We start from the raw sequence: 25,227 nt of genomic DNA, 5'->3' as shown, positions 1-25,227 counted from the left end.
AGATTTTTATAAGAGATCTTCTACTGAGAGTGTTTTTCAAACTTCCTATAAGTTATTTGTTCTTTTCTTCTGTATCTACCTGCGTTTAGCCAGGACCCTTCTGTCCCCCACCTCCTGCACCGAGTCCAGAGGACAGTCCAGGACGGAGCTTTGTCCACAGGCGTGGCCTGTCCTTGGTCTTCCCCGCGTTGATGAGGAGGTGGTTCCACAAAGTCCTGCTCCTCTGTCCTCTGTCCTCTGTCCTCCTCATCGTCGTCTGTGATGAGTCCCATGATGGCAGAGTGGTCCGAGAACTTCTGCAGGACACAGCTGTCCATGTCTGAAGTCTGCAGTGTAGAGGGTGAAGAGAAAGGGCGCGAGGACAGTGCCCTGGGGCCCCCACACTGCAGGTCCCCCACACTGCAGGTCCCCCACACTGCAGGTCCCTCACACTGCAGGTCCCCCACACTGCAGGGCCCCCACACTGCAGGTCCCTCACACTGCAGGTCCCCCACACTGCAGGTCCCCCACACTGCAGGTCCCCCACACTGCAGGTCCCTCACACTGCAGGTCCCCCACACTGCAGGTCCCCCACACTGCAGGTCCCCCACACTGCAGGTCCCCCACACTGCAGGTCCCTCACACTGCAGGTCCCCCACACTGCAGGGCCCCCACACTGCAGGTCCCTCACACTGCAGGTCCCCCACACTGCAGGTCCCTCACACTGCAGGTCCCTCACACTGCAGGTCCCCCACACTGCAGGTCCCTCACACTGCAGGTCCCTCACACTGCAGGTCCCCCACACTGCAGGTCCCCCACACTGCAGTTCCCTCACACTGCAGGTCCCCCACACTGCAGGTCCCCCACACTGCAGGTCCCTCACACTGCAGGTCCCCCACACTGCAGGTCCCTCACACTGCAGGTCCCTCACACTGCAGGTCCCTCACACTGCAGGTCCCCCACACTGCAGGTCCCCCACACTGCAGGTCCGAGTGTCAGACACACAGTTCCGGGCTCTCACAAACTGGGGTCGGTCTGTGAGGTGGTCCAGGATCCACTCTGCAGGTCGTACTCCACACCAGCCGTCTCCAGCTTGTCCCTCAGGAGCCGTCTCCAGCTTGTCCCTCAGGAGCCGTCTCCAGCTTGTCCCTCAGGAGCCGTCTCCAGCTTGTCCCTCAGGAGCCGTCTCCAGCTTGTCCCTCAGGAGCCGTCTCCAGCTTGTCCCTCAGGAGCCGTCTCCAGCTTGTCCCTCAGGAGCCGTCTCCAGCTTGTCCCTCAGGAGCTGATGGTGTTGAAGGCGCTGGAGAGATGAAAGAACAGGATCCTCACAGAGCTGCCAGGCTTCTCCAGGTGAGAGAGAGAGCGGTGCAGCAGGAGATGACGGCGTCCTCCACTCCGATGTCAGGACGTATACAAACTGCAGCGGGTCCATGGCTGAGCTCACGGTGGAGCGGAGGTGGTCCAGGACCAGCTCCAGTGTCTTCATCAGGACGTGAGAGCCACCGGCCTGAAGCTGTTGAGGTCTTTGGGGCGCGGTGTCTTGGGCACAGGCACCAGACAGGAGGTCTTCAGACCTGTGGTACCAGACAGGAGGTCTTCAGACCTGTGGTACCAGACAGGAGGTCTTCAGACCTGTGGTACCAGACAGGAGGTCTTCAGACCTGTGGTACCAGACAGGAGGTCTTCAGACCTGTGGTACCAGACAGGAGGTCTTCAGACCTGTGGTACCAGACAGGAGGTCTTCAGACCTGTGGTACCAGACAGGAGGTCCTCAGACCTGTGGTACCAGACAGGAGGTCTTCAGACCTGTGGTACCAGCCTCAGCTTCAGGCTCATGTTGAAGACATGCTCCATAAGTCCACACAGTTCATCTGCAGGACTTAAGGAGCCTGGAGCTGATGCCTCAGGTCCTGCTCCTTCCTCACTTTAATCCTGGTTTAGTCCTGGTTTAGACCTGGTTTAGTCCTGGTTTAGTCCTGGTTTAGTCCTGGTTTAGTCCTGGTTTAGTCCTGGTTTAGTCCTGGTTTAGACCTGGTTTAGTCCTGGTTTAGTCCTGGTTTAGTCCTGGTTTAGTCCTGGTTTAGTCCTGGTTTAGTCCTGGTTTAGTCCTGGTTTAGTCCTGGTTTAGTCCTGGTTTAGTCCTGGTCAGTTTCAGAGACAGTTCTGGATCTTTAGTAAATGTGTGACAAGTGAAATCATTCTGATAATTGAGTGAGAGCGATTCTGTGACTCTGACTCGCCTCTGATTGATCATGACAGGGAGAGAGAGAGACAGAGACAGAGACAGAGACAGAGACAGAGAGAGAGACAGAGAGAGAGACAGAGACAGAGACAGAGACAGAGAGAGAGACAGAGACAGAGACAGAGACAGAGACAGAGAGAGAGAGAGAGGGACTGTCAGAGCAAATCAGAAGCTCTCGTGCAGTGAACACAGATTAAACACACTTATCCTCTCTCTCTCTCTCTCTCTCTCTCTCTCTCTCTCTCTCTCTCTCTCTCTTTGCTCTCTCTCTCTCTCTTGTCCTTCTCTTGTCACATTTGGTTGCCGTGCAGTCGCCGGGCGGACTAATTGGCTCGCGCTGCAGTTTTTCAGGGTAGGATCTGCTCTTTTATCCTTTATTTAAAGTACAATTACTTTGACGACAGAAGTACTTTTAGTAGAAGCTGCCGCAGTAAAAGCAGCAGCACTTCAGTAACAGACGTAGTAGTAAAAGTATTAGTAGTATTAGTAGTAGTAGTAGTAGTATTAGTAGTAGTAGTATTAGTAGTATTGGTAGTATTAGTAGTATTAGTAGTATTATTATTAGTAGTATTAGTAGTAATCATTAGAGTGTAGTTCCGTGACTGACCCTGAGGTGGCGCCCGTCGCCTGCAGGTGGCGCTGTGCTTCTGTGGATGCGGTTGCCATAGCGACGCGTGATGCAGGTGTCAATCGCATGTAACGTCGGGGGCGGGGCCGGCGGAGGAGGGGGCGGGTCTGGCGGCGATCACGCGCTAAAGGAGCGCCGCGCGGCTAACCAGGCTAGCGCCGCTAACAGCGCTCAGGGCAGGACGAGGGCGGAGCCAACCAGGACCAGTCTGCTGGGACACGCCCACATGAACGAGGCACCCGGGCGCCATGGCAACATGATGTACAGGTGAGCGAGGGGGCGGGGCTTAGCCGTCTATTTTAGTGTTCGACCTCAAAGCTTTTTATTTGCTACATTTAGACTTTTTAACACTTTTGAACCAAATAAAAGTTTAAATCTGTGACTGAAGCTTCAGAAAATATGAAGTATGTAATATTATAATATGTGTAATATCATATTATTTATGTAATATTAGTGTGTTGACATCAATGTGATGTCATCAGTGTGATGTCATCAGTGTGATGTTATCAGTGTGATGTTATCAGTGTGATGTCGTGTGATGTCATCAGTGTGATGTTATCAGTGTGATGTCGTGTGATGTCATCAGTGTGATGTCATTATTGTGATGTCATCAGTGTAATGTCATCAGTGTGATGTCGTGTGATGTCATCAGTGTGATGTCATCATTGTGATGTCATCAGTGTGATGTCATCAGTGTGATGTCATCAGTGTGATGTCATCAGTGTGATGTCGTGTGATGTTATCAGTGTGATGTCATCATTGTGAAGACATCAGTGTGATGTCATCAGTGTGATGTCATCAGTGTGATGTCGTGTGATGTTATCAGTGTGATGTCATCATTGTGAAGACATCAGTGTGATGTCATCAGTGTGATGTCATCATTGTGATGTCATCAGTGTGATGTCATCAGTGTGATGTCATCATTGTGAAGACATCAGTGTGATGTCATTATTGTGATGTCATCAGTGTGATGTCATTAGTGTGATGTCATCAGTGTAATGTCATCAGTGTGATGTCGTGTGATGTCATCAGTGTGATGTCATCATTGTGATGTCATCAGTGTGATGTCATCAGTGTGATGTCATCAGTGTGATGTCATCAGTGTGATGTCGTGTGATGTTATCAGTGTGATGTCATCATTGTGAAGACATCAGTGTGATGTCATCAGTGTGATGTCATCATTGTGATGTCATCAGTGTGATGTCATCAGTGTGATGTCATCATTGTGAAGACATCAGTGTGATGTCATCAGTGTGTTGTCATCAGTGTGATGTCATCATTGTGTGTGATGTCATCAGTGTGATGTCATCAGTGTGATGTCATCATTGTGTGTGATGTCATCAGTGTGATGACATCAGTGTGCGACACGTGTTTGATGCTATTGTTGTGTCATTCATGTGGCGTTAGGCTCTTGTTTAGGGTCTGGTTGCTATGGTAACAGCTGTTCCCTCTGCCTCTCGTGCTCACGTCAAACCAGGAAGTAAATCAAATCAATTTATTTTTGTAAGGCCCAAAATCACAACAACAGTTGCCTCTGAGGGCCACAGGGAGAAATGAATCAACAATGTCTGTGGTGGCGAGGGAGTCAGACAATGTCTGTGGTGGCGAGGGACGATGTCCCAGGGTCCTCTGTCCTTAGACTCTCCTTCTCGGCCAGGAAAAACTACAAAAAAACCTCTTTGGGAAAAAAGCGTAGAAACCTGGAGGAGTTCCAGTGAAGGAGAGATCCGACTCTCACAGACGGACACGAGGAGACTGGAGCTGGACCCACTCTTCAGGCAGAAGAGGGACCGACTGAGGCGAACTGGAGCCACTCTTCAGGCAGATGAGGGACCGTCCACACAGGGCAGGGACACTTCACCAGGAGAGGGGCATCTGGGTCCACAGGTCCTCAGGAGTGAGAGAAAGAAAAGAAGGCGGTGAACAGTTTGCAAGTGGAATCAAAAAATAAATATTGTTTGATAGCATAAGTAGTCAGAAGAAGAAGAGGACAGTGCTCAAGCTGTCATACTTCCCCCAGCACAGTTACTCCTAGGGCAGCGTAGCTGAAGCTGTGGGTTTATCTTTCTGTTCCTAACTACTCTGACCATAAGCGATTTCGAAGAGGAACGTTTTAAGCCTGGACTTAAATGAAGAGACTGTGTCAGCATATTTAACATGGGTCGGGAGCTGATTCCATAACACAGGAGCTTGGGAGCTAAACGCTCTACCTCCTACAGTACTTTTAGAGACTCTTGGGACCACCAGAAGGCCAGCATTCTGAGAGCGAAGAGCTCTGTTTGGATGATATGGTTCTATAGCATCTTTGAGGTAGGATGGGGCCATGTCATTTATGGCTTTGTAGGTCAAGAGTAGAATTTTGAATTTGATTCTAGACTCGACGGGGAGCCAGTGAAGAGACTCCAGCACCAGCGTAATGTGCTCTCTTCTTTTTGTTCCTGTTAGTAATCTTGCTGCTGCATTTTGAACCAGTTGAAAGCTTTTTATGGAGCTTTTAGGACACGCTGCAAGCAGGAGTTACAGTAGTCTAATCTAGTCGTTACAAATGCATGGATAAGTTTTTCGGCATCACTTTTAGGCAGGATTCTTCTGATTTTGGCTCTTGTTGCGCAAATGGAAATAGTCTGTTTTACAAGCTTGATTTATATGAGCTTTAAATGAGAGCTCCTGGTCAAATAAGACTCCAAGGTTTCTTACAGTAGAACTGGAGGCTACACTGACATTGTCCAGTGTGACTATCTGCTCAGATAGAGCGTCTCGTAGATGCTTAGGGCCAAGCACAATGACCTCGGTTTTTTCAGGGTTAAGAAGCAGGTAGTTTAGTGTCATCCAGGTTTTTATCTCCTTCACACAAGCACTAAGTCTGTCTACTTGATCGCTCTGATCAGGTTCATTGATAAATACAGCTGAGTGTCGTCTGCATAGCAGTGGAAGTTAATGTCATGTGACCTGATCATGTGACCTAATGGCAGCATATAAAGAGTAAACAGAATTGGACCGAGTACCGAACCCTGTGGCACACCGTAAATTACTTTAGAGCTTGGTGAGGAGCTCTGGTTTACATTAACAAATTGGAACCTATCAGATAGATAGGATTTAAACCAGCTGAGGGCTGTTCCTCCAACACCTACATCACATTCTAACCTCTGCAGTAGAATGTTGTGGTCAATGGTGTCAAACGCTGCGCTGAGGTCCAACAGAACCAGGATTGAGACCAGTCCATCGTCAGCGGCTAATAACAAATCATTTGTGACTTTAACTAGTGCAGTTTCAGTGATGTGGTGGGCTCTGAACCCTGCTGTGGTGGGCTCTGGACCCTGCTGTGGTGGGCTCTGGACCCTGCTGTGGTGGGCTCTGAACCCTGCTGTGGTGGGCTCTGAACCCTGCTGTGGTGGGCTCTGGACCCTGCTGTGGTGGGCTCTGGACCCTGCTGTGGTGGGCTCTGGACCCTGCTGTGGTGGGCTCTGAACCCTGCTGTGGTGGGCTCTGAACCCTGCTGTGGTGGGCTCTGAACCCTGCTGTGGTGGGCTCTGGACCCTGCTGTGGTGGGCTCTGAACCCTGCTGTGGTGGGCTCTGGACCCTGCTGTGGTGGGCTCTGGACCCTGCTGTGGTGGGCTCTGAACCCTGCTGTGGTGGGCTCTGGACCCTGCTGTGGTGGGCTCTGAACCCTGCTGTGGTGGGCTCTGGACCCTGCTGTGGTGGGCTCTGAACCCTGCTGTGGTGGGCTCTGGACCCTGCTGTGGTGGGCTCTGAACCCTGCTGTGGTGGGCTCTGGACCCTGCTGTGGTGGGCTCTGGACCCTGCTGTGGTGGGCTCTGAACCCTGCTGTGGTGGGCTCTGGACCCTGCTGTGGTGGGCTCTGAACCCTGCTGTGGTGGGCTCTGGACCCTGCTGTGGTGGGCTCTGGACCCTGCTGTGGTGGGCTCTGAACCCTGCTGTGGTGGGCTCTGAACCCTGCTGTGGTGGGCTCTGAACCCTGCTGTGGTGGGCTCTGAACCCTGCTGTGGTGGGCTCTGGACCCTGCTGTGGTGGGCTCTGAACCCTGCTGTGGTGGGCTCTGGACCCTGCTGTGGTGGGCTCTGAACCCTGCTGTGGTGGGCTCTGGACCCTGCTGTGGTGGGCTCTGGACCCTGCTGTGGTGGGCTCTGAACCCTGCTGTGGTGGGCTCTGAACCCTGCTGTGGTGGGCTCTGAACCCTGCTGTGGTGGGCTCTGAACCCTGCTGTGGTGGGCTCTGGACCCTGCTGTGGTGGGCTCTGGACCCTGCTGTGGTGGGCTCTGAACCCTGCTGTGGTGGGCTCTGAACCCTGCTGTGGTGAGCTCTGAACCCTGCTGTGGTGGGCTCTGAACCCTGCTGTGGTGGGCTCTGAACCCTGCTGTGGTGGGCTCTGAACCCTGCTGTGGTGGGCTCTGAACCCTGCTGTGGTGGGCTCTGAACCCTGCTGTGGTGGGCTCTGAACCCTGCTGTGGTGGGCTCTGAACCCTGCTGTGGTGGGCTCTGAACCCTGCTGTGGTGGGCTCTGAACCCTGCTGTGGTGGGCTCTGAACCCTGCTGTGGTGGGCTCTGAACCCTGCTGTGGTGGGCTCTGAACCCTGCTGTGGTGGGCTCTGAACCCTGCTGTGGTGGGCTCTGAACCCTGCTGTGGTGGGCTCTGAACCCTGCTGTGGTGGGCTCTGAACCCTGACTGGAAAACTTCAAATAAGTTATTGTCCTGCAGGTGGCGACAAAGCTGTTTTACTACAACGTGTTCAAGGATTTTAGAGACGAAGGGAAGATTTGAAATAGGTCTGTAGTTTACCAATAGGTCGGGATCTAGATGAGGCTTTTTCAGAAGAGGTTTAATGACTGCATGTTTGAAGGACTGTGGAACATAGCCACTTTGGAGTGAAGTATTTATTATATTAAGAATAGGGTCTATAATTAGGGGAAGAATGTCTTTGAGGAGTCTGCTTGGAATGGGGTCTAGGACACAAGTTGAGCTTTTAGAGGACATAATGGCTGAAGTTATCTCTGCTTGATCAACAGCTGTGAACCTTTCTAGGTTTACAGGTGGATTTATATGGGACGTTAGATTTACAGCTTGGGCTAGTTCAGGGCTAATAGCGGGGGTAATTTCATCTAATTTATCTCTGATTGTTTTTATTTTATTATTAAAAAATAGGAGGAAATCATCAGAGCTAAGTGTAGCTGGGAGTGAGGGCTCTACTGCACTGTGACAGTTTGTTACCATGGCTACAGCGCTGAAAAGGAATTTAGTGTTACTTTTGTTGACTTCTATTAGATTTGAATAATATCTGGTTTGGGCCTTACGCAGAGCCTGCTTATAGGACAGCAGGCAACTTTTAGAGATTCTTCTGTGTGGGAGGAGCCAAATGATCCCTCTAACTTTCTAACTCTTTGTTTATGTCAGTGCAGTTCTTGGTTGTACCAGGAGGAGGCGCTTTGACCCAATGACCTTGTTTTTTAACGGTGCAGCAGCATCAAGAGCAGACTTCAGAGAATTCATGTCAAGTCGACAAATTCATCACTTACGTGATCACATGACAGGATCACATGATGTGATCACATGACAGGATCACATGATGTGATCACATGACAGGATCACATGATGTGATCACATGACAGGATCACATGATGTGATCACATGACAGGATCACATGACGTGATCACATGACGTGATCACATGACAGGATCACATGATGTGATCACATGACGCGATCACATGACGCGATCACATGATGTGATCACATGACGCGATCACATGACATGTCACTGAATATTGGCTCATTTATTTTTTTGAATTTTGAGATAGATTTTTCATATTTAAAGATATAAAGTGTTGTAAATGAAGTAGACTGAGAAACCATCTCATTAAGGCTTGAAGTGGAAGGAATTAAGAGTCTAAAATGTTCTGTATTTTCTGGGATATTGCCCCCAGTGCGTGGTCGGATCAGACCAAAAGGTTTGATCTAGAAGCTTGCCATGTAGGAAAGACACAAAGTCCCATGAGTCATTCTCCTTGAATTCTAACCACACTCTGTAACTAATGCCTCACCGCCCAGCCTCAGATTTGCGCAAAGTTGGACATCTGTACATTTGAAGACAGACGCCTCGGACGCGTCCAACACCTGGTTCAGACCTGGTTTAGTCCTGGTTCTGACCTGGTTTAGTCCTGGTTTAGTCCTGGTTCAGACCTGGTTCTGACCTGGTTTAGTCCTGGTTTAGACCTGGTTCTGACCTGGTTTAGACTTGGTTTAGACTTGGTTTAGACCTGGTTTAGACCTGGTTCAGACCTGGTTCAGACCTGGTTCAGACTCTGTTCTTCTCTCCTCAGGAGTCTGGGTAAATCAGGGCTGCGTGTTTCCTGTCTTGGTCTTGGTGAGTACAGTTTCTCTTTTTGTGTAGTCAAATCACCAGAAACTTTCCCCAGACCCAGTCCTGGTCCTGGTCCTGGTCCTGGATTCTGTGCTTTGTTTTTCAGGGACCTGGGTGACGTTTGGCTCTCAGATCTCAGATCAGGTATTAAGTTTCACATGTTCAGTCAACAAGGACTAAACAGGTCTAAACCAGGACTAAACCAGGACTAAACCAGGACTAAACCAGGAATAAACCAGGACTAAACCAGGTCTAAACCAGGACTAAACTAGGACTAAACCAGGTCTAAACCAGGACTAAACTAGGACTAAACCAGGACTAAACCAGGACTAAACCAGGACTAAACCAGGTCTAAACCAGGTCTAAACCAGGACTAAACCAGGACTAAACCAGGACTAAACCAGGACTAAACCAGGATTAAACCAGGTCTAAACCAGGACTAAACTTGGACTAAACCAGGTCTAAACCAGGACTAAACAGGTCTAAACCAGGACTAAACGAGGACTAAACCAGGTCTAAACTTGGACTAAACCAGGATTAAACCAGGACTAAACCAGGTCTAAACCAGGTCTAAACCAGGTCTAAACCAGGACTAAACCAGGACTAAACCAGGACTAAACCAGGTCTAAACCAGGTCTAAACCAGGACTAAAGCAGGTCTAAACCAGGACTAAACCAGGACTAAACCAGGTCTAAACCAGGTCTAAACCAGGACTAAAGCAGGTCTAAACCAGGATTAAACCAGGACTAAACCAGGACTAAACCAGGTCTAAACCAGGTCTAAACCAGGACTAAACCAGGACTAAACCAGGACTAAACCAGGTCTAAACCAGGACTAAACCAGGACTAAACCTGGTCTAAACCAGGACTAAAGCAGGTCTAAACCAGGACTAAACCAGGACTAAACCAGGTCTAAACCAGGTCTAAATCAGGACTAAACCAGGACTAAGCCAGGACTAAACCAGGACTAAACCAGGACTAAACCAGGTCTAAACCAGGTCTAAACCAGGACTAAACCAGGACTAAGCCAGGTCTAAACCAGGACTAAACTAGGACTAAACCAGGTCTAAACCAGGACTAAACTAGGACTAAACCAGGACTAAACCAGGACTAAACCAGGACTAAACCAGGACTAAACCAGGACTAAACCAGGAATAAACCAGGACTAAACCAGGTCTAAACCAGGACTAAACTAGGACTAAACCAGGTCTAAACCAGGACTAAACTAGGACTAAACCAGGACTAAACCAGGACTAAACCAGGACTAAACCAGGTCTAAACCAGGTCTAAACCAGGACTAAACCAGGACTAAACCAGGACTAAACCAGGACTAAACCAGGATTAAACCAGGTCTAAACCAGGACTAAACTTGGACTAAACCAGGTCTAAACCAGGACTAAACAGGTCTAAACCAGGACTAAACGAGGACTAAACCAGGTCTAAACTTGGACTAAACCAGGATTAAACCAGGTCTAAACCAGGACTAAACAGGTATAAACCAGGACTAAGCAAGGACTAAACCAGGACTAAGCCAGGACTAAACCAGGTCTAAACCAGGTCTAAACCAGGACTAAACCAGGTCTAAACCAGGACTAAACCAGGACTAAACCAGGTCTAAACCAGGTCTAAACCAGGACTAAACCAGGACTAAACCAGGACTAAACCAGGTCTAAACCAGGTCTAAACCAGGACTAAAGCAGGTCTAAACCAGGACTAAACCAGGACTAAACCAGGTCTAAACCAGGTCTAAACCAGGACTAAAGCAGGTCTAAACCAGGATTAAACCAGGACTAAACCAGGACTAAACCAGGTCTAAACCAGGTCTAAACCAGGACTAAACCAGGACTAAACCAGGACTAAACCAGGTCTAAACCAGGACTAAACCAGGACTAAACCTGGTCTAAACCAGGACTAAAGCAGGTCTAAACCAGGACTAAACCAGGACTAAACCAGGTCTAAACCAGGTCTAAATCAGGACTAAACCAGGACTAAGCCAGGACTAAACCAGGACTAAACCAGGACTAAACCAGGTCTAAACCAGGTCTAAACCAGGACTAAACCAGGACTAAGCCAGGTCTAAACCAGGACTAAACTAGGACTAAACCAGGTCTAAACCAGGACTAAACTAGGACTAAACCAGGACTAAACCAGGACTAAACCAGGACTAAACCAGGACTAAACAGGTCTAAAACAGGACTAAACCAGGACTAAACCAGGACTAAACCAGGAATAAACCAGGACTAAACCAGGTCTAAACCAGGACTAAACTAGGACTAAACCAGGTCTAAACCAGGACTAAACTAGGACTAAACCAGGACTAAACCAGGACTAAACCAGGACTAAACCAGGTCTAAACCAGGTCTAAACCAGGACTAAACCAGGACTAAACCAGGACTAAACCAGGACTAAACCAGGATTAAACCAGGTCTAAACCAGGACTAAACTTGGACTAAACCAGGTCTAAACCAGGACTAAACAGGTCTAAACCAGGACTAAACGAGGACTAAACCAGGTCTAAACTTGGACTAAACCAGGATTAAACCAGGACTAAACCAGGACTAAACAGGTATAAACCAGGACTAAGCAAGGACTAAACCAGGACTAAGCCAGGACTAAACCAGGTCTAAACCAGGTCTAAACCAGGACTAAACCAGGTCTAAACCAGGACTAAACCAGGACTAAACCAGGTCTAAACCAGGTCTAAACCAGGACTAAACCAGGACTAAACCAGGACTAAACCAGGTCTAAACCAGGTCTAAACCAGGACTAAAGCAGGTCTAAACCAGGACTAAACCAGGACTAAACCAGGTCTAAACCAGGTCTAAACCAGGACTAAAGCAGGTCTAAACCAGGATTAAACCAGGACTAAACCAGGACTAAACCAGGTCTAAACCAGGTCTAAACCAGGACTAAACCAGGACTAAACCAGGACTAAACCAGGTCTAAACCAGGACTAAACCAGGACTAAACCTGGTCTAAACCAGGACTAAAGCAGGTCTAAACCAGGACTAAACCAGGACTAAACCAGGTCTAAACCAGGTCTAAATCAGGACTAAACCAGGACTAAGCCAGGTCTAAACCAGGACTAAACTAGGACTAAACCAGGTCTAAACCAGGACTAAACTAGGACTAAACCAGGACTAAACCAGGACTAAACCAGGACTAAACCAGGTCTAAACCAGGTCTAAACCAGGTCTAAACCAGGACTAAACCAGGACTAAACCAGGACTAAACCAGGACTAAACCAGGATTAAACCAGGTCTAAACCAGGACTAAACTTGGACTAAACCAGGTCTAAACCAGGACTAAACCAGGTCTAAACCAGGTCTAAACCAGGACTAAACAGGTCTAAACCAGGACTAAACGAGGACTAAACCAGGTCTAAACTTGGACTAAACCAGGACTAAACAGGTATAAACCAGGACTAAGCAAGGACTAAACCAGGACTAAGCCAGGACTAAACCAGGTCTAAACCAGGTCTAAACCAGGTCTAAACCAGGACTAAACCAGGTCTAAACCAGGACTAAACCAGGACTAAACCAGGTCTAAACCAGGTCTAAACCAGGACTAAACCAGGACTAAACCAGGACTAAACCAGGTCTAAACCAGGTCTAAACCAGGACTAAAGCAGGTCTAAACCAGGACTAAACCAGGACTAAACCAGGTCTAAACCAGGTCTAAACCAGGACTAAAGCAGGTCTAAACCAGGATTAAACCAGGACTAAACCAGGACTAAACCAGGTCTAAACCAGGTCTAAACCAGGACTAAACCCGGACTAAACCAGGACTAAACCAGATCTAAACCAGGACTAAACCAGGACTAAACCTGGTCTAAACCAGGACTAAAGCAGGTCTAAACCAGGACTAAACCAGGACTAAACCAGGTCTAAACCAGGTCTAAACCAGGACTAAACCAGGACTAAGCCAGGACTAAACCAGGACTAAACCAGGACTAAACCAGGTCTAAAACAGGACTAAACAGGTCTAAACCAGGACTAAACCAGGACTAAACCAGGACTAAAACAGGACTAAACCAGGTCTAAACCAGGACTAAACCAGGACTATACAGGTCTAAACCAGGACTAAACCAGGTCTAAACTTGGACTAAACCAGGATTAAACCAGGACTAAACCAGGACTAAACAGGTATAAACCAGGACTAAGCAAGGACTAAACCAGGACTAAGCCAGGACTAAACCATGTCTAAACCAGGTCTAAACCAGGACTAAACCAGGTCTAAACCAGGTCTAAACCAGGACTAAACCAGGTCTAAACCAGGACTAAACCAGGACTAAACCAGGACTAAACCAGGTCTTAACCAGGTCTAAACCAGGACTAAACCAGGTCTAAACCAGGACTAAACCAGGACTAAACCAGGTCTAAACCAGGTCTAAACCAGGACTAAAGCAGGTCTAAAGCAGGTCTAAACCAGGACTAAACCAGGACTAAACCAGGACTAAACCAGGACTAAGCCAGGACTAAACCAGGACTAAGCCAGGACTAAACCAGGTCTAAACCAGGACTAAACTAGGACTTAAACAGGACTAAAAGTGGACTAAACCAGGTCTAAACTAGGACTAAACTCGGACTAAACCAGGTCTGAACCAGGACTAAGCCAGGTCTAAACCAGGACTAAACCAAGTCTAAACCAGGTCTAAACCAGGTCTAAACCAGGACTAAACCAGGATTAAACCAGGACTAAACCAGGACTAAACCAGGTCTAAACCAGGTCTAAACCAGGACTAAACCAGGACTAAACCAGGACTAAACCAGGTCTAAACCAGGACTAAACCAGGACTAAACCTGGTCTAAACCAGGACTAAAGCAGGTCTAAACCAGGACTAAACCAGGACTAAACCAGGTCTAAACCAGGTCTAAACCAGGACTAAACCAGGACTAAGCCAGGACTAAACCAGGACTAAACCAGGTCTAAACCAGGACTAAAGCAGGACTAAACCAGGACTAAACCAGGACTAAACCAGGTCTAAACCAGGACTAAACCAGGACTAAACCAGGTCTAAACCAGGACTAAACCAGGACTAAACCAGGACTAAACCAGGACTAAACCAGGTCTAAACCAGGACTAAACCAGGACTATACAGGTCTAAACCAGGACTAAACCAGGACTAAACCAGGACTAAACCAGGACTAAACCAGGACTAAACCAGGACTAAACCAGGACTAAACCTGGTCTAAACCAGGACTAAAGCAGGTCTAAACCAGGACTAAACCAGGACTAAACCAGGTCTAAACCAGGTCTAAACCAGGACTAAACCAGGACTAAGCCAGGACTAAACCAGGACTAAACCAGGACTAAACCAGGTCTAAAACAGGACTAAACAGGTCTAAACCAGGACTAAACCAGGACTAAACCAGGACTAAACCAGGACTAAACCAGGTCTAAACCAGGACTAAACCAGGACTAAACCAGGTCTAAACCAGGACTAAACCAGGAATAAACCAGGACTAAACTAGGACTTAAACAGGACTAAAAGAGGACTAAACCAGGACTAAACCAGGTCTAAACCAGGACTAAACGAGGACTAAACCAGGACTAAGCCAGGACTAAACCAGGACTAAACCAGGACTAAACCAGGTCTAAAACAGGACTAAACAGGTCTAAACCAGGACTAAACCAGGACTATACAGGTCTAAACCAGGACTAAACCAGGACTAAACCAGGACTAAACCAGGACTAAACCAGGTCTAAACCAGGACTAAACCAGGAATAAACCAGGACTAAACTAGGACTTAAACAGGACTAAAAGAGGACTAAACCAGGTCTAAACTAGGACTAAACTAGGACTAAACCAGGACTAAACCAGGACTAAACCAGGACTAAACCAGGTCTAAACCAGGTCTAAACCAGGACTAAACCAGGACTAAACCAGGACTAAACCAGGTCTAAACCAGGACTAAACGAGGACTAAACCAGGTCTAAACTTGGACTAAACCAGGATTAAACCAGGACTAAACCAGGACTAAACAGGTATAAACCAGGACTAAGCAAGGACTAAACCAGGACTAAGCCAGGACTAAACCAGGTCTAAACCAGGTCTAAACCAGGACTAAACCAGGTCTAAACCAGGTCTAAACCAGGACTAAACCAGGTCTAAACCAGGACTAAACCTGGTCTAAACCAGGTCTAAACCAGGTCTAAACCAGGACTAAACCAGGTCTAAACCAGGACTAAACCTGGTCTAAACCAGGTCTAAACCAGGACTAAACCAGGTCTAAACCAGGTCTAAACCAGGACTAAACCAGGACTAAACCAGGTCTAAACCAGGACTAAACCAGGACTAAACCAGGACTAAACCAGGTCTAAACCAGGACTAAACCAGGACTAAACCAGGACTAAACCAGGACTAAGCCAGGACTAAACCAGGACTAAACCAGGACTAAACCAGGTCTAAACCAGGACTAAACTAGGACTTAAACAGGACTAAAAGTGGACTAAACCAGGTCTAAACTAGGACTAAACTCGGACTAAACCAGGTCTGAACCAGGACTAAGCCAGGTCTAAACCAGGACTAAACCAAGTCTAAACCAGGACTAAACCAGGACTAAACCAGGTCTAAACCAGGACTAAACCAGGTCTAAACCAGGACTAAACCAGGACTAAACCAGGTCTAAACCAGGTCTAAACCAGGACTAAAGCAGGTCTAAACCAGGACTAAACCAGGACTAAACCAGGACTAAACCAGGTCTAAACCAGGTCTAAACCAGGACTAAAGCAGGTCTAAACCAGGACTAAACCAGGACTAAACAAGGACTAAACCAGGACTAAACCAGGTCTAAACTAGGACTAAACCAGGACTAAACCAGGTCTTGTGTTGCAGGAGGCAGAGCAGGTTCTGACTCTGGCCTATGACTCTGGGGTGAATCTGTTCGACACAGCAGAAATCTACGCTGCAGGAAGGTATGGGAGGGCATCTGACACATGGGGAGGGCATCTGACACATGGGGAGGGCATCTGACACACGGGGAGGGGCATCTGAGCTGATCTGACACAGATTGTGGTTGCAGAGCCGAGAGCACCCTGGGGTCCATCCTGAAGAAGAAGTCGTGGAGGTGAGTGCTGCCCCCTGGTGGTGACGTCACAATGTTCTAGAACCTTCTCTAGTATAATCTGTGTCTGGTTCAGGGCCAGGGCCAGAGGTATGAGGTCAGAGGTCAGAGGTCAGATTGTGTCAGAGTAAGGACTTTAAGAGAGAAGATGAATGTGACACTAAACTAAGGATAAACATCTGTGAAGATTCTAGAGATTTCTCTTTATCATTAAAGTCTAGAACATCAGAACCAGAGAGATGACATCATTAAAGTCTAGAACATCAGAACCAGAGAGATGACATCATTAAAGTCTAGAACATCAGAACCAGAGTGATGACATCATTAAAGTCTAGAACATCAGAACCAGAGAGATGACATCATTAAAGTCTAGAACATCAGAACCAGAGTGATGACATCATTAAAGTCTAGAACATCAGAACCAGAGAGATGACATCCTTAAAGTCTAGAACATCAGAACCAGAGTGATGACATCATTAAAGTCTAGAACATCAGAACCAGAGTGATGACATCATTAAAGTCTAGAACATCAGAACCAGAGAGTATGACATCATTAAAGTCTAGAACATCAGAACCAGAGAGATGACATCATTAAAGTCTAGAACATCAGAACCAGAGAGATGACATCATTAAAGTCTAGAACATCAGAACCAGAGAGATGACATCATTAAAGTCTAGAACATCAGAACCAGAGAGATGACATCATTAAAGTCTAGAACATCAGAACCAGAGAGATGACATCATTAAAGTCTAGAACATCAGAACCAGAGAGTATGACATCATTAAAGTCTAGAACATCAGAACCAGAGAGATGACATCATTAAAGTCTAGAACATCAGAACCAGAGTGATGACATCATTAAAGTCTAGAACATCAGAACCAGAGAGATGACATCATTAAAGTCTAGAACATCAGAACCAGAGAGATGACATCATTAAAGTCTAGAACATCAGAACCAGAGAGATGACATCATTAAAGTCTAGAACATCAGAACCAGAGAGATGACATCATTAAAGTCTAGAACATCAGAACCAGAGAGATGACATCATTAAAGTCTAGAACATCAGAACCAGAGAGATGACATCATTAAAGTCTAGAACATCAGAACCAGAGAGATGACTTCATTAAAGTCTAGAACATCAGAACCAGAGAGTATGACATCATTAAAGTCTAGAACATCAGAACCAGAGAGATGACATCATTAAAGTCTAGAACATCAGAACCAGAGAGATGACATCATTAAAGTCTAGAACATCAGAACCAGAGTGATGACATCATTAAAGTCTAGAACATCAGAACCAGAGTGATGACATCATTAAAGTCTAGAACATCAGAACCAGAGAGTATGACATCATTAAAGTCTAGAACATCAGAACCAGAGAGATGACATCATTAAAGTCTAGAACATCAGAACCAGAGAGATGACATCATTAAAGTCTAGAACATCAGAACCAGAGAGATGACATCATTAAAGTCTAGAACATCAGAACCAGAGAGTATGACATCATTAAAGTCTAGAACATCAGAACCAGAGAGATGACATCATTAAAGTCTAGAACATCAGAACCAGAGAGATGACATCATTAAAGTCTAGAACATCAGAACCAGAGAGTGATGACATCATTAAAGTCTAGAACATCAGAACCAGACTGATGACATCATTAAAGTCTAGAACATCAGAACCAGAGAGATGACATCATTAAAGTCTAGAACATCAGAACCAGAGAGATGACATCCTTAAAGTCTAGAACATCAGAACCAGAGAGATGACTTCATTAAAGTCTAGAACATCAGAACCAGAGAGATGACATCATTAAAGTCTAGAACATCAGAACCAGAGAGATGACATCATTAAAGTCTAGAACATCAGAACCAGAGAGATGACATCATTAAAGTCTAGAACATCAGAACCAGAGAGATGACATCATTAAAGTCTAGAACATCAGAACCAGAGAGATGACATCATTAAAGTCTAGAACATCAGAACCAGAGAGTATGACATCATTAAAGTCTAGAACATCAGAACCAGAGAGATGACATCATTAAAGTCTAGAACATCAGAACCAGAGAGATGACATCATTAAAGTCTAGAACATCAGAACCAGAGAGATGACATCATTAAAGTCTAGAACATCAGAACCAGAGAGATGACATCATTAAAGTCTAGAACATCAGAACCAGAGAGATGACATCCTTAAAGTCTAGAACATCAGAACCAGAGAGATGACTTCATTAAAGTCTAGAACATCAGAACCAGAGAGATGACATCATTAAAGTCTAGAACATCAGAACCAGAGAGATGACATCATTAAAGTCTAGAACATCAGAACCAGAGAGATGACATCATTAAAGTCTAGAACATCAGAACCAGAGAGTATGACATCATTAAAGTCTAGAACATCAGAACCAGAGAGTATGACATCATTAAAGTCTAGAACATCAGAACCAGAGAGATGACATCATTAAAGTCTAGAACATCAGAACCAGAGAGATGACATCATTAAAGTCTAGAACATCAGAACCAGAGAGATGACATCATTAAAGTCTAGAACATCAGAACCAGAGAGTATGACATCATTAAAGTCTAGAACATCAGAACCAGAGTGATTACATCATTAAAGTCTAGAACATCAGAACCAGAGAGATGACATCATTAAAGTCTAGAACATCAGAACCAGAGAGATGACATCATTAAAGTCTAGAACATCAGAACCAGAGAGTATGACATCATTAAAGTCTAGAACATCAGAACCAGAGTGATGACATCATTAAAGTCTAGAACATCAGAACCAGAGAGATGACATCATTAAAGTCTAGAACATCAGAACCAGAGTGATGACATCATTAAAGTCTAGAACATCAGAACCAGAGTGATGACATCATTAAAGTCTAGAACATCAGAACCAGAGAGCAACAGTAGAATTAACATTAACATTGAGACAAATAATTATGTTAGAATTAAATTGAAATTAATTAATTGCAAATAAAACGCCTCAAAAGCAGTTTTAGTCCAGACTCTGGAACCAGCAGGAGGCTCTGGAACCAGCAGGAGGTTCTGGAACCAGCAGGAAGCTCTGGAACCAGCAGGTGGTTCTGGAACCAGCAGGAGGTTCTGGAACCAGCAGGAAGCTCTGGAACCAGCAGGTGGTTCTGGAACCAGCTGGAGGCTCTGGAACCAGCAGGAGGCTCTGGAACCAGCAGGTGGTTCTGGAACCAGCAGGAGGCTCTGGAACCAGCAGGAGGCTCTGGAACCAGCAGGAGGCTCTGGAACCAGCAGGAGGTTCTGGAACCAGCAGGAGGCTCTGGAACCAGCAGGAGGTTCTGGAACCAGCAGGAGGTTCTGAAACCAGCAGGAGGTTCTGGAACCAGCAGGAGGCTCTGGAACCAGCAGAAGGTTCTGGAACCAGCAGGAGGTTCTGGAACCAGCAGGAGGTTGTGAAACCAGCAGGAGGTTCTCAAACCAGCAGGAGGCTCTGGAACCAGCAGGAGGTTCTGAAACCAGCAGGAGGTTCTCAAATCAGCAGGAGGTTCTGGAACCAGCAGGAGGCCGGTCCTGCTCCTATTCTGACCTGTTTCTTACCTGATTCTGGTCTGGTCTCAGGTCTCAGGTCTCTGGTCTCTGGTCTCTGGTCTCAGGTCTGGTCTCAGGTCTCAGGTCTGGTCTCAGGTCTCAGGTCTGGTCTCAGGTCTCAGGTCTCAGGTCTCAGGTCTCAGGTCTCAGGTCTCTGGTCTCTGGTCTCTGGTCTCTGGTCTCTGGTCTCTGGTCTCTGGTCTCTGGTCCCTGGTCTCTGGTCTCAGGTCTCAGGTTTGGTCTCAGGTCTGGTCTCAGGTCTCAGGTCTCAGGTCTGGTCTCAGGTCTGGTCTCAGGTCTCTGGTCTGGTCTCAGGTCTGGTCTCAGGTCTGGTCTCAGGTCTCTGGTCTGGTCTCAGGTCTCAGGTCTCAGGTCTGGTCTCTGGTCTCAGGTCTCAGGTCTCAGGTCTCAGGTCTCAGGTCTCAGGTCTCAGGTCTCAGGTCTCAGGTCTCAGGTCTCAGGTCTCAGGTCTCAGGTCTCAGGTCTCTGGTCTCTGGTCTCTGGTCTCTGGTCTCTGGTCTCTGGTCTCTGGTCTCTGGTCTCTGGTCTCTGGTCTCTGGTCTCTGGTCTCTGGTCTCTGGTCTCTGGTCTCTGGTCTCTGGTCTCTGGTCTCTGGTCTCTGGTCTCTGGTCTCTGGTCTCAGGTCTCAGGTCTCAGGTCTCAGGTCTCAGGTCTCAGGTCTCAGGTCTCAGGTCTCAGGTCTCAGGTCTCAGGTCTCAGGTCTGGTCTCAAGTCTCAGGTCTGGTCTCTGGTCTCAGGTCTCAGGTCTGGTCTCTGGTCTGGTCTCAGGTCTCAGGTCTCAGGTCTCAGGTCTCAGGTCTGGTCTCTGGTCTCAGGTCTCTGGTCTCAGGTCTTTCTGTGAATGAAAGTCTTAAAAGAGTCAGAAGTGACTTGGAAGAAGTGAGTTGGTTCAATAATCCCAAATGTTCCTCTGGTTCTTTCAGGAGGTCCAGTTATGTGGTCACCACCAAGATTTACTGGGGCGGACAGTGAGTACAGCGCCCCCTGGAGTTCAAAGTGTGACAGAGCGGTTACAATTCTGTGACTAACGGTGTTTGTTTCAGAGCCGAGACGGAGAGAGGTCTGTCCCGAAAACACATCATCGAAGGTAACGTCCTGGTTTAGACCTGGTTTAGACCTGGTTTAGACCTGGTTTAGTCCTGGTTTAGACCTGGTTCAGACCTGGTTTAGACCTGGTTTAGTCCTGGTTCAGACCTGGTTTAGACCTGGTTTAGTCCTGGTTTAGACCTGGTTCAGACCTGGTTTAGACCTGGTTTAGTCCTGGTTTAGACCTGGTTTAGTCCTGGTTTAGACCTGGTTTAGACCTGGTTTAGACCTGGTTTAGACCTGGTTTAGACCTGGTTTAGACCTGGTTCAGACCTGGTTCAGACCTGCTTTAGACCTGGTTTAGTCCTGGTTTAGACCTGGTTTATACCTGGTTTAGTCCTGGTTTGGACCTGGTTTAGACCTGGTTTATACCTGGTTTAGTCCTGGTTTAGACCTGGTTCAGTCCTGGTTCAGACCTGGTTTAGACCTGGTTTAGTCCTGGTTTAGACCTGGTTCAGACCTGGTTTAGACCTGGTTTAGTCCTGGTTTAGACCTGGTTTAGACCTGGTTTAGACCTGGTTCAGACCTGGTTTAGACCTGCTTTAGACCTGGTTTAGTCCTGGTTTAGTCCTGGTTTATACCTGGTTTAGTCCTGGTTTAGACCTGGTTTAGACCTGGTTTAGACCTGGTTTAGACCTGGTTTAGTCCTGGTTCAGACCTGGTTTAGTCCTGGTTTAGACCTGGTTTAGACCTGGTTCAGACCTGGTTCAGACCTGGTTTAGTCCTGGTTTAGACCTGGTTTAGACCTGGTTCAGACCTGGTTCAGACCTGGTTTAGACCTGGTTTAGACCTGGTTTAGACCTGGTTTAGTCCTGGTTTAGACCTGGTTCAGACCTGGTTTAGACCTGGTTTAGTCCTGGTTTAGACCTGGTTTAGACCTGGTTTAGATCTGGTTCAGACCTGGTTCAGACCTGGTTTAGACCTGGTTTAGTCCTGGTTTAGACCTGGTTCAGACCTGGTTTTGACCTGGTTTAGTCCTGGTTTAGACCTGGTTTAGACCTGGTTTAGATCTGGTTCAGACCTGGTTCAGACCTGGTTTAGTCCTGGTTTGGACCTGGTTTAGACCTGGTTCAGACCTGGTTTAGACCTGCTTTAGACCTGGTTTAGTCCTGGTTTAGTCCTGGTTTAGACCTGGTTTAGTCCTGGTTTAGTCCTGGTTTAGACCTGGTTTAGTCCTGGTTCAGACCTGGTTTAGACCTGGTTTAGTCCTGGTTCAGACCTGGTTCAGACCTGGTTTAGTCCTGGTTTAGACCTGGTTTAGACCTGGTTCAGACCTGGTTTAGTCCTGGTTTAGACCTGGTTCAGACCTGGTTTAGACCTGGTTTAGTCCTGGTTTAGACCTGGTTTAGACCTGGTTCAGACCTGGTTCAGACCTGGTTTAGACCTGGTTTAGACCTGGTTCAGACCTGGTTCAGACCTGGTTCAGACCTGGTTCAGACCTGGTTCAGACCTGGTTTAGACCTGGTTTAGTCCTGGTTTAGACCTGGTTCAGACCTGGTTTAGATCTGGTTCAGACCTGGTTTAGTCCTGGTTTGGACCTGGTTTAGACCTGGTTCAGACCTGGTTCAGACCTGGTTTAGACCTGGTTCAGACCTGGTTCAGACCTGGTTTAGACCTGGTTCAGACCTGGTTTAGACCTGGTTTAGACCTGGTTTAGACCTGGTTTAGTCCTGGTTCAGACCTGGTTCAGACCTGGTTTAGTCCTGGTTTAGTCCTGGTTTAGACCTGGTTTAGACCTGGTTTAGACCTGGTTTAGACCTGGTTTAGACCTGGTTTAGTCCTGGTTTAGACCTGGTTCAGACCTGGTTTAGTCCTGGTTTAGACCTGGTTCAGACCTGGTTTAGACCTGGTTTAGACCTGGTTTAGACCTGGTTTAGACCTGGTTTAGTCCTGGTTTAGACCTGGTTCAGACCTGGTTTAGTCCTGGTTTAGACCTGGTTCAGACCTGGTTTAGACCTGGTTTAGACCTGGTTTAGACCTGGTTTAGACCTGGTTTAGTCCTGGTTTAGACCTGGTTTAGTCCTGGTTTAGACCTGCTTTAGACCTGGTTTAGTCCTGGTTTAGTCCTGGTTTAGACCTGGTTTAGTCCTGGTTTAGACCTGGTTCAGACCTGGTTTAGACCTGGTTTAGTCCTGGTTTAGACCTGCTTTAGACCTGGTTTAGTCCTGGTTTAGTCCTGGTTTAGACCTGGTTCAGACCTGGTTTAGATCTGGTTCAGACCTGGTTTAGTCCTGGTTTGGACCTGGTTTAGACCTGGTTCAGACCTGGTTCAGACCTGGTTTAGACCTGGTTTAGACCTGGTTTAGACCTGGTTTAGTCCTGGTTCAGACCTGGTTCAGACCTGGTTTAGTCCTGGTTTAGTCCTGGTTTAGACCTGGTTTAGACCTGGTTTAGACCTGGTTTAGACCTGGTTTAGTCCTGGTTTAGACCTGGTTCAGACCTGGTTTAGTCCTGGTTTAGACCTGGTTTAGACCTGGTTCAGACCTGGTTCAGACCTGGTTTAGACCTGGTTTAGACCTGGTTTAGACCTGGTTTAGTCCTGGTTCAGACCTGGTTTAGACCTGGTTTAGACCTGGTTTAGACCTGGTTTAGACCTGGTTTAGACCTGGTTTAGTCCTGGTTTAGTCCTGGTTCAGACCTGGTTTAGTCCTGGTTCAGACCTGGTTTAGACCTGGTTTAGACCTGGTTTAGTCCTGGTTTAGACCTGGTTTAGACCTGGTTTAGACCTGGTTTAGTCCTGGTTCAGACCTGGTTTAGACCTGGTTTAGTCCTGGTTCAGACCTGGTTCAGACCTGGTTTAGACCTGGTTTAGACCTGGTTTAGTCCTGGTTTAGTCCTGGTTCAGACCTGGTTTAGACCTGGTTTAGTCCTGGTTCAGACCTGGTTCAGACCTGGTTTAGACCTGGTTCAGACCTGGTTCAGACCTGGTTCTCTGTGTGGCAGGCCTCAGGAGCTCCCTCTGCAGGTTACAGCTGGATTACGTGGACATCGTGTTTGCGAATCGCAGCGACGTCAGCGTTTCAATGGAAGGTCTGAAACGGACTGAAAAGTAGAAGTACTTTTCTTTTATAACACATTCATAGTGACTCTCACGAAATGAAAACATAAGCTTAAACAGAATGTTCACAAGAAAAATTTGAACATTTATTGGAATTGTTCGATTCAACACTTAAATTGATCCCAAAACCTGTGTGAAATGTTTACTCTTAAAGTACATTTTCAAACCAGTACTTCAATACTAATTGCTATTTATTTGATCCTGTATCTGTACTTTTACTCTTCCACCACTGCTAACAACCCGGTGTGAAGCACAAACCAAACATCTGAAGCTGTGTTTGTTTGTTAGTTGTTTAGTTGTTTGTGTATTGTTTGCTCCTCAGAGGTGGTGAGGGCCATGAGCTCCGTGATCGAGCTGGGTCTGAGTGTTTACTGGGGAACGTCCCGCTGGAGCCCCATCGACATCATGGTGAGGGGGAGGAGTCTGTGAGGGGAGGAGTCTGTGAGAGGGAGGAGTCTGTGAGGGGAGGAGTCTGTGAGGGGAGGAGTCTGTGAGAGGGAGGAGTCTGTGAGGGGAGGAGTCTGTGAGGGGAGGAGTCTGTGTGTGAGGGGGGGCTCCTGTCTCCTGCAGGAGGCGTACTCTGTGTCTCAGTGTTGATGCAGTTCCTCTTGTCTCCTGCAGGAGGCGTACCCCGTGTCTCAGTGTTGATGCAGTTCCTCTTGTCTCCTGCAGGAGGCGTACTCTGTGTCTCAGTGTTGATGCAGTTCCTCTTGTCTCCTGCAGGAGGCGTACTCTGTGTCTCAGTGTTGATGCAGTTCCTCTTGTCTCCTGCAGGAGGCGTACCCCGTGTCTCAGTGTTAATGCAGTTCCTCTTGTCTCCTGCAGGAGGCGTACTCTGTGTCTCAGTGTTGATGCAGTTCCTCTTGTCTCCTGCAGGAGGCGTACCCCGTATCTCAGTGTTGATGCAGTTCCTCTTGTCTCCTGCAGGAGGCGTACCCTGTGTCTCAGTGTTGATGCAGTTCCTCTTGTCTCCTGCAGGAGGCGTACTCTGTGTCTCAGTGTTGATGCAGTTCCTCTTGTCTCCTGCAGGAGGCGTACCCCGTGTCTCAGTGTTAATGCAGTTCCTCTTGTCTCCTGCAGGAGGCGTACTCTGTGTCTCAGTGTTGATGCAGTTCCTCTTGTCTCCTGCAGGAGGCGTACCCCGTGTCTCAGTGTTGATGCAGTTCCTCTTGTCTCCTGCAGGAGGCGTACCCCGTGTCT

The 25,227-nt window shown here is 47.4% G+C and overlaps 1 protein-coding gene across 1 annotated transcript in view; it reads left to right on the top strand.

Moving 5' to 3' along the window:
• The first annotated feature begins 2,814 nt into the window (after positions 1 to 2,814).
• LOC140371587 (voltage-gated potassium channel subunit beta-2-like) overlaps positions 2,815 to 25,227 on the top strand; it is a 50,999-nt gene continuing 28,586 nt past the window's right edge. The window contains exons 1-9 of the mRNA XM_072458752.1: positions 2,815 to 3,116; positions 9,185 to 9,228; positions 9,332 to 9,369; positions 16,063 to 16,142; positions 16,250 to 16,294; positions 20,807 to 20,851; positions 20,927 to 20,970; positions 23,913 to 23,999; positions 24,350 to 24,435. Of these exons, the coding sequence (XP_072314853.1) occupies positions 2,899 to 3,116; positions 9,185 to 9,228; positions 9,332 to 9,369; positions 16,063 to 16,142; positions 16,250 to 16,294; positions 20,807 to 20,851; positions 20,927 to 20,970; positions 23,913 to 23,999; positions 24,350 to 24,435 (687 nt within the window). The 5' untranslated portion in view covers positions 2,815 to 2,898. The remainder of the gene's footprint in view (positions 3,117 to 9,184; positions 9,229 to 9,331; positions 9,370 to 16,062; positions 16,143 to 16,249; positions 16,295 to 20,806; positions 20,852 to 20,926; positions 20,971 to 23,912; positions 24,000 to 24,349; positions 24,436 to 25,227) is intronic.

The sequence above is a fragment of the Eucyclogobius newberryi genome, unplaced genomic scaffold (assembly GCF_026437365.1).
Source record: "Eucyclogobius newberryi isolate DKJ021-1_F unplaced genomic scaffold, fEucNew1.0.hap1 SCAF_22, whole genome shotgun sequence".
NCBI classification, from domain to species: domain Eukaryota; kingdom Metazoa; phylum Chordata; class Actinopteri; order Gobiiformes; family Gobiidae; genus Eucyclogobius; species Eucyclogobius newberryi.
This window is presented reverse-complemented; position numbering and strand designations above follow the sequence as displayed.